General features: G+C 30.5%; 2 protein-coding genes across 10 annotated transcripts; both read right to left on the bottom strand.

The window, feature by feature from the left end:
* Positions 1-3,368: 3,368 nt before the first annotated feature.
* LOC149399944 (myb-like transcription factor family protein) lies at positions 3,369-5,032 on the bottom strand. Of its 3 annotated transcripts, none has more exons than XM_089611083.1 (3): positions 4,389-5,032; positions 4,090-4,301; positions 3,369-4,004 (listed from the first exon to the last, which is right to left on the bottom strand). In XM_089611083.1, exons 1-3 carry the CDS (start codon positions 4,783-4,785, stop codon positions 3,660-3,662), a joined length of 954 nt encoding a protein of 317 aa, XP_089467209.1. In that variant the 5' UTR covers positions 4,786-5,032; the 3' UTR covers positions 3,369-3,659. The 3 variants fall into 3 exon arrangements, with proteins under 3 accessions (XP_089467209.1, XP_089467211.1, XP_089467210.1); XM_089611085.1 differs by having other exon boundaries at positions 4,090-4,283; positions 4,389-5,030; XM_089611084.1 differs by having other exon boundaries at positions 4,090-4,286; positions 4,389-5,021.
* Positions 5,033-12,713: 7,681 nt separating this feature from the next.
* Positions 12,714-16,744, bottom strand: LPXA (bacterial transferase hexapeptide repeat-containing protein). 7 transcript variants are annotated; one of them, XR_016296449.1, is made up of 11 exons: positions 16,423-16,744; positions 16,235-16,314; positions 15,357-15,481; positions 15,152-15,260; positions 14,591-14,683; positions 14,372-14,488; positions 14,199-14,282; positions 13,921-14,025; positions 13,732-13,825; positions 13,496-13,628; positions 12,714-13,049 (listed from the first exon to the last, which is right to left on the bottom strand). XR_016296449.1 is itself a non-coding variant. In XM_089611448.1 (11 exons), the coding sequence occupies exons 1-10, from the start codon at positions 16,490-16,492 to the stop codon at positions 13,515-13,517; spliced, it is 984 nt and encodes a 327-aa protein (XP_089467574.1). In that variant the 5' UTR covers positions 16,493-16,744; the 3' UTR covers positions 12,714-13,064; positions 13,496-13,514. The 7 variants fall into 7 exon arrangements, 2 of the variants coding, with proteins under 2 accessions (XP_089467574.1, XP_089467573.1); XM_089611448.1 differs by having other exon boundaries at positions 12,714-13,064; positions 13,732-13,818; XM_089611447.1 differs by having other exon boundaries at positions 13,732-13,818.
* Positions 16,745-17,093: the final 349 nt, after the last annotated feature.

Genomic DNA, 17,093 nt, shown 5'->3' with positions numbered 1-17,093 from the left:
CATGACGATATTAATTATTTATATAAAATATGAATAAACTAAAATAAATTCATGCATAATTTTGTGATAAATTAATATAATTACACACAAAATATATAATTATAATAAGTATTTGATAAATTAATATAATTACACACAAAATATATAATTATAATAAGTATTGTGGTTGATTTGTAATTAAATAAATGAATTTTATATTAATAAAATCTCACTTTAAAATTGAATGAAATAAATAATAAAATTTTATATATGGAGTTTAACTATTTTCTTATTTCACAATAAAGAAATAAAGTTGGACTGAAATAAATTTTATTTTTCATTTTTTTGTCACTATTCTATTATCGATTGAGTCAGAGATGAGATGCTCTAATGAATTCAAGTTTGATGAAGATATGTGTCCCACGACAGTGTTCTTTTTCTTTAAACACAGAAGCATACAAAATGTACGAAGAAAACCCTAGAAGGTGCTAATAGAATTCCCTCCACTCGTTGCATGGCCACACAAACTTGAAATTTATGTTCTTATCTGAAAAAATAAAAATAGTCAGACTGCTGAGATGTGTCAGCTTGCTGGTCATACGAACAATATTTTTGTCCTTTTATAATAATTAATGGATTTGAAGTAATCCCATGTGGTCATTCTTACATATGCCTTTGGATCAGAGAGGACAGAGAAAATCAAACTCAAAGATTTTTGTCGACCCTCACCCGGAACAAAACAAAAAACCAAGAAATGACTTATTTGCAAATTTTATTGCGTGACAACATTGATTATTATCAAGACCGAAAATATGCATTTAGTAAACGTTCTTCAGAATATTTCACGGGTCAAAAGAAAAATGTATAATGCAATAAATTGTGTGTATATATGTAAATTAATTACTTAAATATAATTTCTTATTTACATTAACTATGTTCTTGTTTCCAATCTAGGATCTGTGGCGGATTTGTCTCCTGGTTGAGAGGATTTTTTTTTTTCTATTCTATTTCAAGTGGAGTAACCAAACAAACTGGCTGTCTTGTTTTACTAGGGTCATTTCTTTACATGTGATGAAATTACAGTTTATATTTGCTAAAAAAAAATATAATGTTTTAAAAAATGATCAAAACAAGTGGGCTTGGAAGTTGGCCAGGTCTACAAAAATTTGCTTACCTCATGTTTTGGCTGAACAATCTTCTCTATCCTGAAGTAGGTCCGAAGAACAGGTTTGATTGGCTAAGATTTAGAAATATAATATAACCCACCAAAAATCCTAAAAATTGGTCCCAGCTCTTTTATATGTTCGGACAAAATATGTGTATGCCTTTTGCTATGTCTATATCTATGTATTTACTTGTGCAGGTGCATTAATAACATTCATGTCGTTTGGTGTATATTGCTGTAAAGTATTATATATATATATATATATATATGCTGTACAGTATATATATATATATATATATATAATATATCTGAACCTGTCTGCAAAGCAACAACTTTTAAGGAAAAGTGAAATGGAATGAAGACTATTATTTGAAATCAAATAAAACCAACTGAAAATAAAATTTGGACTTTTAATGAGAATGTTTTTATATTATAAATCAATTATTGTTTGTATAATATATATATATATATATATATATATATATTCATGCCGTTTTAAGTTAGAAATTTATAAGCAAAATTAAATATTATCAAGGGAAAATATCAATAGTATTTATCCCCTCTATTTTTAGAAATATCAGACATATTCCTTCAGTTTAATATAAATGACATATACATCCCCTAAAAAATATTATATTACAAATATCACCTTTTTTCGTTTATTTTTTACAAAAAATAATTTGAACTCCCAAAAATACCCTTAATGAAATAATTTTTTATTTTCTATTCTATATAAAAAAAATTTAAATTAAAAAATTTCTTTATAAAAAGTAAAGGATTTTTTTTATAAAGAGGGATTTTGATTTTTTTTTTATAAAATAGTAAATAAATATTTATTCTATTAAGGGTATTTTGGGAAGTTCAAATTATTTTTTTGTAAAAAATAAACGAAAAGGGTGATATTTGTAATATAACATTTTTTTAGGGGAGGTATATGTCATTTATATTAAACTAAAGGGATATGTCTGATATTTCTAGAAATAGAGGGGATAAATCTCGCATTTCGATTAAACACGAGGGATAGTTTTGATACTGGCTAGTTATGAAGGAAAATTAGAAAAAAGAAGCATGTTTTTAGAACTTTCCAATTTGCATTACTAGTATATTGCAACGCATTTATCCTTCTAATTATTATTATATATATCTTAGCCGCCAACCGAGGAAAATATGTTTTACACAAAATTCTTCCTGTCGAGTTAAATGAATGATGCTAAAATAAACAGAAGAAATTGAAGATATAACGAATCTCCATATCCTCAAATATCTATTTTTTCTACAGCTGTCACCATTAACATATCTAACATTCAAAAGAAACTGAAAAGAAAAACTCTATTCCTATATATTCTTATTCTTTTTTTTTTCTTCTTCACTTTTATTTTCAAACACCCGTGTCATCGTTTAACCCTTTCAAATTCATTTAGCGTACACCCAGCACATTATCTCCCCCCTTTTCTATTCCAGTTCACTTAAATAATGCAGTAATAAATTGTTTACAAAAAGTGAAGCAAGAAATATGGTTTTTTATTCACCATAATATTAAATTTTTAACACAGTAATTAATTAAAAATTTAGAAGACTCCATAATATTATTTATTTATTTATACTAAAATATCCTTAAATTTTAAGATTCTCTCTCAAACCATTGAGTTAATTGAACCTCTGAAAATATTTTAGAACCATCGCAAATGCCCGATTAGCAAAATATTTCCCCAGACATGATATATCTTATATTAATTCCTCTTTCATCCAAATGAATTGCATAAAAAATAAAAGCATAAAATAATGCACACAAACACACACCAAAAAAAAAAAAAAAAATAGTTAAGATCGATTGCACACTGCACTGCTTGTGGGCTATTAACGGAACAAATTTATTTGTTGAAATAATATTACGGGAGGTACAAAGCAAAAACATCCATGAAAAATATCAAATCTATAAAAATTGCGAGGACGTTGATAAACTGTCATTCATCTGTTTCATTTTACAAACTACGTGCGTAATTGTGTATACATGAAGTCGCGCATAAAGTTTCTTAATAATAAGCTTTGTCAGAAGGTTGTTAAATTGGTAATCATAATATTAGAATAATGAATGAAAGATAAAAGTCTACATGATATCGTCATTTTCACAAACTAACATATAGGATATTCTTCATTGCACGACATCAATTATTTTGCAGTAATTTCATACCTAGAGAACCGGTATTGTATGACTCGTGAGTCGTGACTCAGTATAAAATACTAATTCCATATAAGGTTTGTCTTGCTACGTATTGATGATACAAGGCTTTTTATTCCATGAAAGGATCAAAAGTATAGAAAAACAAATAAACAAATTATATTCTCATGATAATTCTCTCAGTTACGACACTTCTATATATATATATTTACTTATTTATTCTATAATGTAATAATTAATTAACTATATATATATATTACAAAATTCTGATACATGATTAATTTTGATAATAATAAAATAATAAAGATAATAATAATAAAAAAAAAGTGATCAGCATCAAGTGACGGTAATAGGGCCACCAAAGAGGCGACCTTGTGATGGCTTGGTTTTCTCTAAATTAGGCCTTGTTGGACCGGCGAGCTTGAGCTCTAGATCAGGCACCGGAGAAGCCGGCTGCGATGCTTTCGGGTTATTATCGATCATCAAACCGCGTAGCCAATCGGGCATGGACTTATTATGATTCTTGTTGCTGTGATGATTATGATGATCAGTATCAGAATCGTCTAATATCACCAAACTTTGAAGCTTTGGTTGAAAGCAATTTTGAATGATTGGATGGTCTTGTTTAGGCCTAACAATATTGCCTGCCATGTTGTTGTTGTTGTTGTTGTCCATACCAACCTATATATCATCAACATCATAATAATGTCAAATTACTAGATATATTACATGAAGTAAATATATGTACACACATATATATATATACCATGTCAAAAAGGCTTGATCTTCTCTTCTTCTTGTTGAGGCTGGCCTGCCTAAGAAAGTATTTCTGAGCATGACTAGCGACTTGTGTTGGTGTTCTTGATGTGACGTAGTTTCTAGAGATTCCTCTCCAATCGCCTTTCCCAAGCTTCTCAAGCCCTAATAGAAAAGTCCTGTGCTCTTCCTCGCTCCAAGGAACTCCTAAACATAATTTTTCTTTTTAATTAATTACAAAAAATTTAAACTCTCTCATCCCAAACTAATAATTAGTAATATTATAGATATACACACACACACACATACCTTTTTTCCTTTCTTGGGCACGGCAAATGAGGCCATCGGAGAGGTAGCCAACAGCGGCCTTGATGTGATGATCATGAGAAACGTCGTCAAGGGCAATATTGGGATTAATGTAATTATTATTATTATTATTATTCAAAGAGGAAGATCTAGACGGGGATGAGTGAAGGGAATCCATGCTGAAGCTTTTCTTCATGGAGATGAATGAAGAAGAAGAAGAAGAAGTGGGTGTAGAAGAGTTAGAAGTGGGATTAATATTGTTGTTGAGATCAAATTGTACACCAAAGAGCCTAAGCGAAGACCCTCCAACAAAAGTGGCCTGACTTGTTGTTGGCCTGAAACTTGTGCAAGTCCTTGAGTTGTGCCCTATGTTTCCACAATGTGAGCACTTTCTACCCATTTCTTTTTTTTTTTCTTTCTATTTCAGCCCAATAATGTTTCTTGATTATTTCCCCCTCGGAGACTATATAACTAACGGCCGACACACCCCATGAAATGTGAGATTAAATCTGAGAGAGAGAGAGAGAGATATATGTGAGTTGTGTTGTGTTTGATGGTATATATGATGATGGAATTGGATGTGGAGTTGAGGTGGGGTTTTGTGAAAATGGACGCACACCAAGAGAAGATGATTGGATATATGTACGTTTATTATTATTGTTGGATTTTCCCCCACTAGGCTTCCAAGATTAAATTAATACTAAAATAATAGTAACATCAAGTCATCAACACAATATTAAAAAAGTAATAAGTACATCTCTCTCTCTCTCTCTCTCTCTCTCTCTCTCGCGTTAGCTATGTAGATATGTTATGTGAATATTTATGATAATGGGGATGTCATAAAGCTGATATGATACAGTAAAGTTTATATTGGCTTTATTGTACAGTTGTACTATATCTTGAACAGATATTGAAGCATATATATATATATTAAAGTGTGTATATATCCTATAAGTAATATATATATATATATATATATATATATATATTAAAGTGTGTATATATCCCTATAAGTAATATCAACCGTTGTGTATCCAAAATAATATAAGTTAGAGCTGATTAAGCAGCAATAAATTAGAAATTTAAGTAGTGACAAATTGTTAATTTTAAGCAGTGATAAATTTATAAATTTTCGTGTTTTCAGAGTTAATTTTTCTTTGTTAAATCAGAATAACAATTTTATAATATCTAGAAGTTATGTAATTATAAAACTTTTAAAGGACAATTTCTTTACTTTACTATAAGCTTAACAATAAATTGTGTCACCAGTGTTGCAGTGCTCTTTCTTTATATATATATTATAATGTTGGTATATCATACATCATATAATGTATGTGTATGTGTAGAGGCCATTAACCCCAACAACCCGCCTCTGTCTCATACGATATATAACGATTAACAATTACTATATTATACGTGCACACAGTACATATATACGTAGATCAACAATTATGATTGGTGTAGCCAATAAACGCGTACATGTGCATTGAATGCAATGAGATAGGCCAAGTCCAAAACTGACTCTTCCTAGTAAATAAATAAATAAATGTTCAAAGTTCAAACTGACATATTAAAAGAATTAAAATATAGATATCAATTTCGCCTACTTTACAAAAACAATTATTTTCAATTTTTTAAATAAACATTTTTTTGTCAAAATATTTTAACTAAGCCCTAATATTTCTAAATACATATTGAAATGTTCATGTATATTTTCTATGCTACATAGCACATACATGATTAATTAATTAAGACTATTTACGTAAAGTAAACTATATTTGTTTTTTTAATTTGAAATAAGAAGTCTACGAAAATATTTTCTATGCTACATAGTACATACATGATTAATAATTAGAAGCTTATTTTCCAAATCTTTAAAGTTACGTAGGCAATATTATTATTACAAATCTCATTAATAATTAGAAGCTTATTTTCCAAATCTTTAAAGTTACGTAGGCAATATTATTATTATTATTATTATTATTATATATAAATATATATTGTAGTGTACATATACATAAATATTTACATATATATATATATATATATAGATATAATATCTTTGATTTAGAATTACCACTCTCCGGGGAAGTTCAGTACAATTGCTGGCCAAACTGCAGTTATTCAAGATAATATAACATTTCTCTGAAACATATGACAAAATTTGCATTTTTCTTTCAATAAACTCACAAGGTATATGAATAATTTTTTTTCCTGGATAAACAAAAGAAAATTTGACCTAAGTTATATTTTCAGAATTATTTTTTAACAGTCAAGTCAATGTCTCGCTAATATTCTTACACACTGAGAATCGAATCAAATTATAATCTATCCCATAAATAGACTAAACTCTAGGACTTTATAAGTTTGACTATCATTATTTCAAATATCTGTAAATGAATTCCCAAATGTGTACATGATCTATTTCTTAATCTGATGGTATTTAATAACATCTAGTTCTTCCTTTTTTTTTCATGGCTCATAGCCACAGTCTATATAGAAATAGCTCACATCGCCTAATGTATATATTCTTTAATAATATAACATTCCAATCAATACACAGACGGACAAAAACAATTTATAATAATAAAGATATATATATATATATATATATATATATATATATATATGCGTAAATGCAACTTTAAATATCCTCAAATAGTTATTTTATTTTTTGGGTCCAAATTGGCTAAGGTACTTTTGTAGCAAACCAAAAACCAAATTGGACCGTCCAATTACTTGTATACTTGATCACTTTGGCTAAGGTACTTTTGTAGCAAACCAAAAAGTAAAATTTAAATAAATAGAAACAGATCCATCGGAGCGAGTAAATGAGGATATTCTTTTTTCCCATATAGGAAAACTAATGCATATATATTACAAATTGAACTTATTAATGATGAGGACAGAGATAATAATATATATTCTATCGATATCTCTCACCCAACTAGCTTTCCCATGATCTTTATTTGATATTACATTGTTTATATACATGGATTTTAAGGTGGTGGAAGTTGAAGTCTCTCTTCTACTTTATTTATTTATTTATTTTTCTTCTTCCATAAGACTATGATTTCGATGAATCTTATAGGCAAGTAGAGGAATTTTATAGTCATTCTTGTCTGAGCTAGGAAAGACTAGTCAGTCATTTGGATTCATTTGGCATTATTGTAGCAAGGAATCTTCATTCATATTATAAAACGATAAAGATAATGGCCCAGAAAGTATGTCTGTGTGCACTCCTGTCTGTGTGATCTTTATAAATTAAATCGTCTGACTAGGACTTAAAATATTAGATAATATCTAACCACTCTCCTTAAAATAATATTACTTTGAGAAGTTGATAATACGATGTGATCTATACAAAGCTTGATATTCCAGCTTTATTAACATGAGACCCCCAAAAGAAAAAAATTAAGGATTGAAATATCTAACCAAAGTTTTTATTTTGTCCTTTTGTTCTTTACTATTACACCTTTTTCATATTGTTATTTTTTGTCCGATCAAAACTATTACTTTATCGGATATGGATTCAAGTCTGCGGAGTCCTAAAAATCGCACACGATTAGCGCATATAAAATTTCTCTATTTCATCATCCCATTTATAATAATTTAATTAGACTTGAATAAATAAAACAGTTGTTTTCACATAGAGTATTTAATATATATATAAACTTAATATATATATATATATAAACTTAATATATATATATATATATATATAAACTTAATATATATAATATAAAGTAAAATAATTAAGGACATTAGCCAATGGGATAAGCAAGATCGTGGGTAAGCAAATATAGGCGATCTAATTGGAACTAACTTCCAAGATCTTAATATATAGTAAATAAATAATTGTATGCGTTGCTTACATAAGCAAGTAGTTCCATGATCATGGTCTCGTAAAAAATGCAAAATAATGCCTGATATTGGAACAATTTACTTAATTTAATATTGCTTCCATATAATCTTACAAATAATTGCTGAGTTTTTTTTTTCTTTTCTTTCTTTCTTTCTTTCAATATTATGTGCTTCGAATATTGCACACTTGATGAGTAGCCAATTGTTATGTAGCGTGGAAAGTTAGACCACTTTGTTTCATTGGATGCTCTTATTTTCCATCAACCGTCCAATTCACATTATATTAATCCAGAAGCCAACGTTGGACGATTCCTGTTTTCAGATATTATGAAAAATAGTCCTTATTTAATCCATGAAAAGTAGTCCTTTGAATAAATAAAAAAAATTAAGATTGAAAATATTGATTGGGACTCATATATAGCGATTCCATTATATGGACATTTTGGAGCAATTATCGATTTTGACGGAATTATGGACAAAAAATAGCATAATTTGTTATTAGAATAACTTTTGTGATGTTTAATTTAAAAATAAAAATCATGCTGGGTTCTTTATTTAAAGAAATATATGTAGTCATTCGATCCTATGTTTTATTTTTATGTTTCATTTGATTTTATGAAACACAACTATCATAAATAGACAATAAATGATATTTAATCTGTATGTAAATCCTATATAAGAACTTTGCAAAATGACCATTCATTATCATATTTAGAGATGAAAAATTTAATTAAGTTAACTTTTAATAAAAATGTAGGTAAGAGATTAACTGTTTAACCGAGTTTTTTTAGTTAGGTCAACTAAATTTAACCGATATTAATTGTATTATTTTAATTTAATTTTTTTAATATTTAAATTTATTAAGATTTAATACTTTTAATTTTATTTTCAGTAAAATAGTTAGTAAATTGATATAATTAGTTTTTAAAAAATTATTTTAAATTCGTAAATAAATTTTTTAAAAATTAATTTAGTTAAATTTAATTTTTTTAATAGATATTATTATTTATAATTAAATCGAACCGAATTAATTTAATTTTACGATTGTACTCATTTAATTAATGTCTTAATAAATTTAGGTTAACCTTTGTTACCCAAAAATGAGTGGATTAAAATTAACTGATCGTAGTTAAAATTAAGCATTCGGTTAGTTTAGGTTAACAAAAAAATAAACAAATATTTCTTTAGCTGAAAATGCATCTCTATCATATAAATCATATGATAAAAAAAATATAAATGATAATCATAGTACTGCAATTGTTAATAAATGATCTAAGCATGAATGAATTAGCCTTGTGAAATATTATCCGTGAAACTCAAATAGTTTATTTTTTAAAAATTGGACATTGACCTTTATTATTTAAAAAAACCTGCAAATAATCACAAATTGGCCAGAAGGAAAACGATGTCAAATTTCCTAAAAGGAAAAAGAATGGACAAGGTTGTTGGATGGGTCTATTCAAATCAAGAATGTTACATATTCTATTTTTATATTATCCAAGCAATTGGCTTTTCTGTACCATTTGTAGTTCATGATATCATATCATTCAAATATCTCACTATTATAGCCACTAGAGATTTAAAAAAAGATAGAGAAAGATTACATCACATGCCATCATTCAGTCCAGAACTAGAATAATTGATGTGTCCAATCACCAATGTATCAGCATGAATCAGTATATATATACATATATACAGAGAGAGTTTATATACCTTTCACATTACTATATATAAATACAATAAATTTTAAATAAATAATCACGTTTATATATTTACACGCGTAAACTAGCGTAAATAGCTCACTTTTTATTTCAATAAAAAGGATAAACCAAAGATATCACATCATTTTTATGATTATTTACTTAATATTTATGAAATTTTAACTATATAGCAATCTCAAACATTTTAATTGAGTAGTTACCTAATTTTTTGATATATATATATATATATATAAATATATATATATATATATAATATGCTTTTTTAAGGTAATAGTAGGAACCATTATTAATCTTGATCTTTAAACTAATTTTTAGAATGATAGTCATTAAACTATTGAATTTATATCAATATAGTCCATTCTAAATAACATTTTTTTTATGAAACTTATCATCTGAAAAACTTAAAACATATTTACAAACTTAAATAACTCATTAATTAAAAAAAACTAATTAGTTAAATTATATTTGTTTTGGTTTTATGATACTTGAAGTTAATTTGTTTAGCCAGAGAAAAATTTATTCGTTTTAAATTAGGCAGCACTTTTTCCAAAACAATAATATTTTATTCGTTTTATTTTTTACAACAAAATATTATATATATATATATATATAATTAATGAATATTACAGAGATGAATAATGATGTCTTTATATCTTAAAAAAATCACCTCTCTCTTAAGTCTTAAAGGAATAATGAAATCGTAAAGCCGAAGGAATGATGATTTGCTTCAATCAATCTCATCAGGTTCTCGAAGAAATAACATAATAGCGAGATATTCTCGAGACTTCGGTAGCAAGATCAAATAAAATTAGGACATATTTTCGAGACCTAATTTTACGCGAACTAACTAACTAACTAACCAAGCCATTATCTATGAAAATCTAACTCTGTTACACAAAGTAGAGAGTTAAGAGTTCGACAAGTATTTCCAATAGTCGATCGCAAAGATCAACAACCTCTCCGTTCAGAAAGATTTTTCACATCCTTGATATTGAATAAAAGTCTCACGACAGTAAAGCCAAGCATGAGGCTTAGAGCAATTATCACTTAAGTAAACTTTAGTGTTCAAGTGCTCGATCATCAATTTGATCCGAGTGTGAAATCCAATATTGTGTAATACGGTGTTAAAGTAATGCATAAGCCTTTGAATACTTGGTGGTCTTTAACACCTGTAAATCTTTTTAATATAACCACATTTATCTATGTTCAAATATCTATGTGGTTATCTCCTTTTGGAATATTGTTTGTAACCAGTTTGTTTAAAAATTTTATGTTGTGTTTAATCGGGTTCTCCATTTAAACAGAGTGGTGACGTACGGCCTAAGGTTCTAAGTTCTAATAAGTGGTACGGGTTGGAAACATTTAGATTGAAAAATCAATAAATGAATGGGTTTGCTGAAGACTTCTTTGAATGCTACGTGGAACTCCAAGAGAGTCAACGCTATATTCAACCCAGTCAGTAATCATTCACAATTCACTCACATCTCAAACTGTGTTGAAGTTGAAGATAAGGAAGCCTAGAGAAAGTTAGAAGTTAGCTAGTGCTTCACAATATAGAATTCACATACCTATTAAAGTCGTTAGAATTCATTCATTCATTCACATACTATTTTAATAATGAAGTTAGGTATCTTCAACTCAGTCAATCATTCATTCACATACTATATTTGATATTATTAAATTACTTGATAACGATTTAATTTTACCGAGTTTTAAGTATTAAAATAATCGATAAATGGAGAATATAATTTGTGTGTTAAAGTTAGAGTATTAAGGTAAATATAATGTATTGTTTATTATATTATAAACTCTATTTTAGAGCGTAATAAGCTGTATGATAGAGTTTGTGGTTGGAGATGACTTAAATAGTATAAAAATGAAATATTCTCTCTTCTATATGGGATATTACCAATTATGTCAAATAACAACCAAGTCAAGTCACGGCCTTTTTAGAAGCCTTTAGCTGAAGTTATAGAGTTTATTGTTGGTCATTGTGATCACTTAAAAATGCATGGAAGGGATGACAACTTCCATGAAAAGTGCTTTTGAATTAAAGTCTTGGCATATATATATAAATATGTTTTTCCAAAGTAGGATATTAGACGCGACCAAAACGAGTCATTCTCTTTTTTTTTTTCCCAGAATTGAAAGTCTTTACCTAACAACTTGTGTGAATGTTACAAATTTCAAACCAAGAAAAACAATTATCAAGACAAAATGGTTTAACTCTATTGGTTTGACTTAATTTACAAAGAGAGGTCTTTACGAATTCCGGTTCGAAGTTATCAATTCAATAGTTAGACTAACACCCGATTAGGCCAATATTCAAAGCCGTAAAGATTGGTTCAAGACAGCAACCGATTATCCAGAGAATAGAAAAAAAATAAAAAATTATGACAATGAAGTGAAAGGCCCAAGATCAATCAAAAGATTTGTGTGTATTTACTCAACAGGAGTGAAAACAATGTTAAGACATAGAATATTACATCTCTCTCTTTTTTCCCTAAAGGATGTTAGAATAATATCTAATATGACTGTATTTTGTAGATGGTATTATGTAAATTAGTTTCAAAGAAACTATCGGTAAATTCCCAGAACTTCTCTTCGACTAGTGGTGTTAGTGTGATAAATATTAGACTTTTTCAAATAATATCATCGACTCTTTTCTATCAAAGCATGTGAAAACTGTAGCCAAGCAATTTCATTAAAAAGGGAATAGCATATGCTTGGTATTCACAGGTAATTTCCAGTCAACAACGCTGTTGAACGTTTCATTCAACTAACTAAGATTTGTCAGCACTTCAAAGACATTGCTTAGCCAGTTTGCAAAAACAACACACACAGAGCCCAAAACATAATTTATTTACTTGGTGACTCGAAATACCAGTTACTACTTATTTCTTCTTTAAAGGCTCTTTTAGTATAAGCAAAAATGATATGGAAATCGAAGTACGAAAGAATAAACCTTTGAAACAACCCAACTGAAGAGAGCTTTGTGTAAGAGCGATCAAAACGCTACTTCCGTCTGTTTCCACCACAATGAATTTTGGACAAAAAACAAGTACTGATCACGCTGGACCTGCCGAAAGAAAAACTAAGTTGATTTACAATCCAGCTTGAGAAAACTATAATTTCGGCAGAGAATGTAAGAACGGTCTACAAAAGTAACCTATTTTTAAGAAGAAGAAAAAAAACTATAAGATAAATTAATATAAGGCCATAAAAAGACAAACATACAGATCGCACTAGGCCAATCTCGAGCTAACAAGCACGAACATATACATGCGTGTGACCAATGTTTTATTTTTACCAAAAGAGGTTTTCCCACCCCTAGTGTGAATTCGGTCTAAGCGTAAAAATTAAAAATAAAAACGGTGTGAGAAAAGTGGCTAAATATTAACTACTTTTTTTTTAATCTTCAGTTGCAAATAAAAAATATAATTTTATTTTATGTTTGAGGAGGAAACAAGGCCTTGATTTATAAGGTATGTTAGGTGTCGTAAAAAAAGGATTGAATTCACTCACGATAAGATGGGTTTCTGAGCTAGCTGGAGCGATGTCTATAGCTGCAAATTCCTCGTCTGCTTTCTTCAAGGGAATCACGAATTGACCGTAGCATGTCACGCACTGTAGGAACATTTGCCACTTCATCTTGCTCCTGGAACATATTTTTGGCACATATAAGACACGATATTTTTTTTTCCCTAAACCTTAAGGAAACAAAGAAGAAAGAATATGCTCGTTGAATGATGCCATAGTACCACTTCCGCAAGACGTTCCTCGAATCCCCTAGTGTCTTCATGAGTGGTCATGAAGATTTTTCGATAAGCTGCTCTTAAGCTTGTGATCTAGGTCCTTGGAAAATTCATACAAGTTAATTCTTTGAAAAACATAAAATACCAAAAGTGAAATAAAAAAGAAAAGAAAAGAAAAGTTAAGTTAAGTCACGCCTCAGTGGATGTGAAACCATGGCGTCGAAGGCCCTCTGAATTCAAACCACGAAGCTCGGTTCTGCTTCCGGAAACCATCATGTACTTCGGGACATCTTGCGATACCTTCACAAAATCAACATTAAATTGAAGATGGCATGGGAAAAATAGGTATAAATGCTGAGGAACCAAGAAACTCTTAGTTTGGTTGTACGCATTATTATCCAGAAAAATCAGAACACGGGAAATATTTCGATAACGTCGAATTTTTTAGTAAACAAAGAGGTAATGTTTCATACCACAGAACCACCGCCAAGGAACGCGAAGGAGCCAATGTGACAGAACTGATGAACAGCAGTACCTCCTGCTGTATGTGCATAGTCCTACCATTAAGCACTCAAAATTAACTCGAATCGAATCGAATCGATTCATTCCTCAACGACGAACAATCTTAGTCTAACAAGTGACTTACTTCGACCACAACGTGCCCCGCTAGAAGAGTTCCGTTTGCGAAGATATTATGGCTTCCCACTTTGCAATCATGGGCTATATGACAAGACCCCATGATGAGATTGTTGTTTCCAATTACCTGGTTTGCATAATGAGAGACGGTTCGGAAACAGTCCGATCGTGGGTTAAAATCACTTGCTAAAAAACAGAAAATCATTTCAAAATCAGTCCAGCCACCTACTGTTTTATCATCCGACTTTGAGGATCGGTGGATCGAGGAATGTTCTCTGATCTCGTTGTTGTCTCCAACATCAAGGAAACATTCATCACCTGGCTAATACATGGAGTAACGATTTTGAAAAAATAAAAACACTAACGAGAGGGAAACACTCGGACACTATATCAATGATTGAGGTAATAATAGAGATTTGGATCCGGATAGAAAAAGTACATGGTGTTTGGTTGCAATAAACCTTATAGTTTTGTACTTTGTCGTCTAAATTCATTTCTAATAGTCATGCCAAGTTGACAAAAACCAGACGACAGAATCATGTTAAAGGCAAATAGAAGAGAGCAATCAACCTCTGATTCTTTTAAGTGCAATAGTTCAGGTTACAAGCACGAATAACCCTAAGCGGTCAGGAAAACCTAATAAAACTCAAATGAGAACTTATTGCTAAAAACAAGGAATTTAACTCGGCCGAAATATCTCAGCCAGACAGGATGACAAACAAGCCTATATTATTCATACTTTCAACATGTCAACGAAATTTGGGTATAATTAACACAAAGTTAAACTCACTTTGTACTTCAAGTCTTGACATTTAACTCCTACAACGGCATAATGTCCTACAGTGTTATTGCACCCCATCACCGTACGGCCAGGAATATTATCCCCAACAATTGCACCACTGCCTTAAAAAAAGAATAAAGCAAAGTAAAGTGTGCAACAAAGAGAAGATTCAGGCATTATAAGAAGAAGACAAAAAGCGTCACCGGACACTCACGGCATTAGAACACAATGGTCTCCCAGTTCAGTGTTTCCAAATATATGACTTCCCGTGTTTAGTTGACAACCACTTCCGAGCTTCACAGATGGCCCAACAGAGCAAAAGGGACCAATTGAAACACCCTGAACCATATTCAAAGTCTTAATCAACATGAGAGAGAGAGAGCGAGAGAGAGAGTTGAAATCCCAATAGAATGATGCGATGAGAAATGTGAGACATCATCACCGGCGAATATAATGTGTGATTAATATATTACTATACTCCCAATGATCATAATAACTAAAATTCTATTGAACTTTTTAGATTGTTCGGTTATTCATCTAGGGGATCTTTCAATTAAGATGCTCTATCTGACCTGAGAAAGAGAGAAATGTATTCTATGTATTTCATTTTGTTATTCTGTTGAATCAATAAAATTTATCAAGCGAAAATCATTTTCTTAACGGCGCATTTTTTTCATTTGATCTAATTGCATTCATTTGCACAGGAACGACTTTGATAACAGGTGATAAATTGCAACGATCAGAGCATAGAGATAACCAAACGATAATATAGCGATTGAGCTGACATTATGTTTATCGAACAAAGTCAAATAGGTCATTCGAGAGACCCTAAACTCTCCAGAAAGACTATTCCTTCCACAAAACTACTTCTATCTTCCAAGCTCTCTTATAGACTCATCGAATGACCTATTCGGCTTGTACAACTAGCTTTCTTTAACATTATTATACCCCTCTTCTACATTTTCCACGCTCTCATGGGTTCCGCTCGGATCCAAGATCACACACTAAGGAAACTAACACACAACAATACAGATAGATAGGCATGGCTGTCAGTGATACAAGTAAAAGTGATTCTGCACAAGAAGAACATACCTGAGCTACGATAGCATTGGGATGAACAATGGCAGAGGGATGAATGAAGGTGCTTAGTTTTCCAGCTTCCACTTCCTTCTCTGCAACCAAATCAATCCCCCAAAACATCAGAAATTAAAAACAAAATACAAATAAAAATTAGGCTCCTAAGTCATATAGACGGAGCGAGAAACGGATGGGTTAATTACCGAACAACGAGGTCGAGAATCGACGGAGAGAGAGAGCAGAGTAGCGAGGAAGTTTCCAAGCACTGTACATAATTATACTATCGGGTTTTCAGTTATCCCGTAAACACACAGTGGTTCGCTCTGAGCTTCCCAAAAACGGAGAAAATATATAGGCTCGTCTATACTATGTCTATTTTCTACACTGTCCTATTCTGTACGGTAAATAAGCTCTGGCTTAACCATTCAAGTCTGTGTCGTTTCTCAAGAGGAGGCATTTGTCGTTTTCGAAAGCATGTTAAAGAAGGAGGTTTCCACTCTTCGTAGTTCGTACATAGCGTTGTACTCAGTTCGGTTCGGAGGAAGCTATCGGTTCGATTTTCTAAAAAAACCGAACCGTGATGGAGTGGCTTCGCGTCGCTCGCGTTTACAGTGCAACGGTGGAAGAAAACTGATCATACCACGGCGGCGAAGCTGACTGGAGAGAAAATCTCCGTCGTAAATCACAGAGGAATGGTGAGTTGAGAGAGGGTTTCGTGAGACCTGATCTGATTTCATCGCTTTAATTAGGTTTTCATATCAGAGATGTTTTGTGTTATCGGTTCGTTTAATAAATCAATCGTCGGTTTTGCCCTTTTTCCGGTTTGGTCCGTCTTTTTAAAACCCTGTAGAATCTAGAATATTTTTGGCTTTAC

The sequence above is a fragment of the Urtica dioica genome, chromosome 4 (assembly GCF_054948205.1).
Source record: "Urtica dioica subsp. dioica isolate 48M chromosome 4, U.dioica_male_clone48M_v1_H2, whole genome shotgun sequence".
In the NCBI taxonomy this organism is placed as follows: domain Eukaryota; kingdom Viridiplantae; phylum Streptophyta; class Magnoliopsida; order Rosales; family Urticaceae; genus Urtica; species Urtica dioica.
Note: the sequence above shows the minus strand (reverse complement) of the source record. Positions and strands in the feature narration are given on the sequence as shown.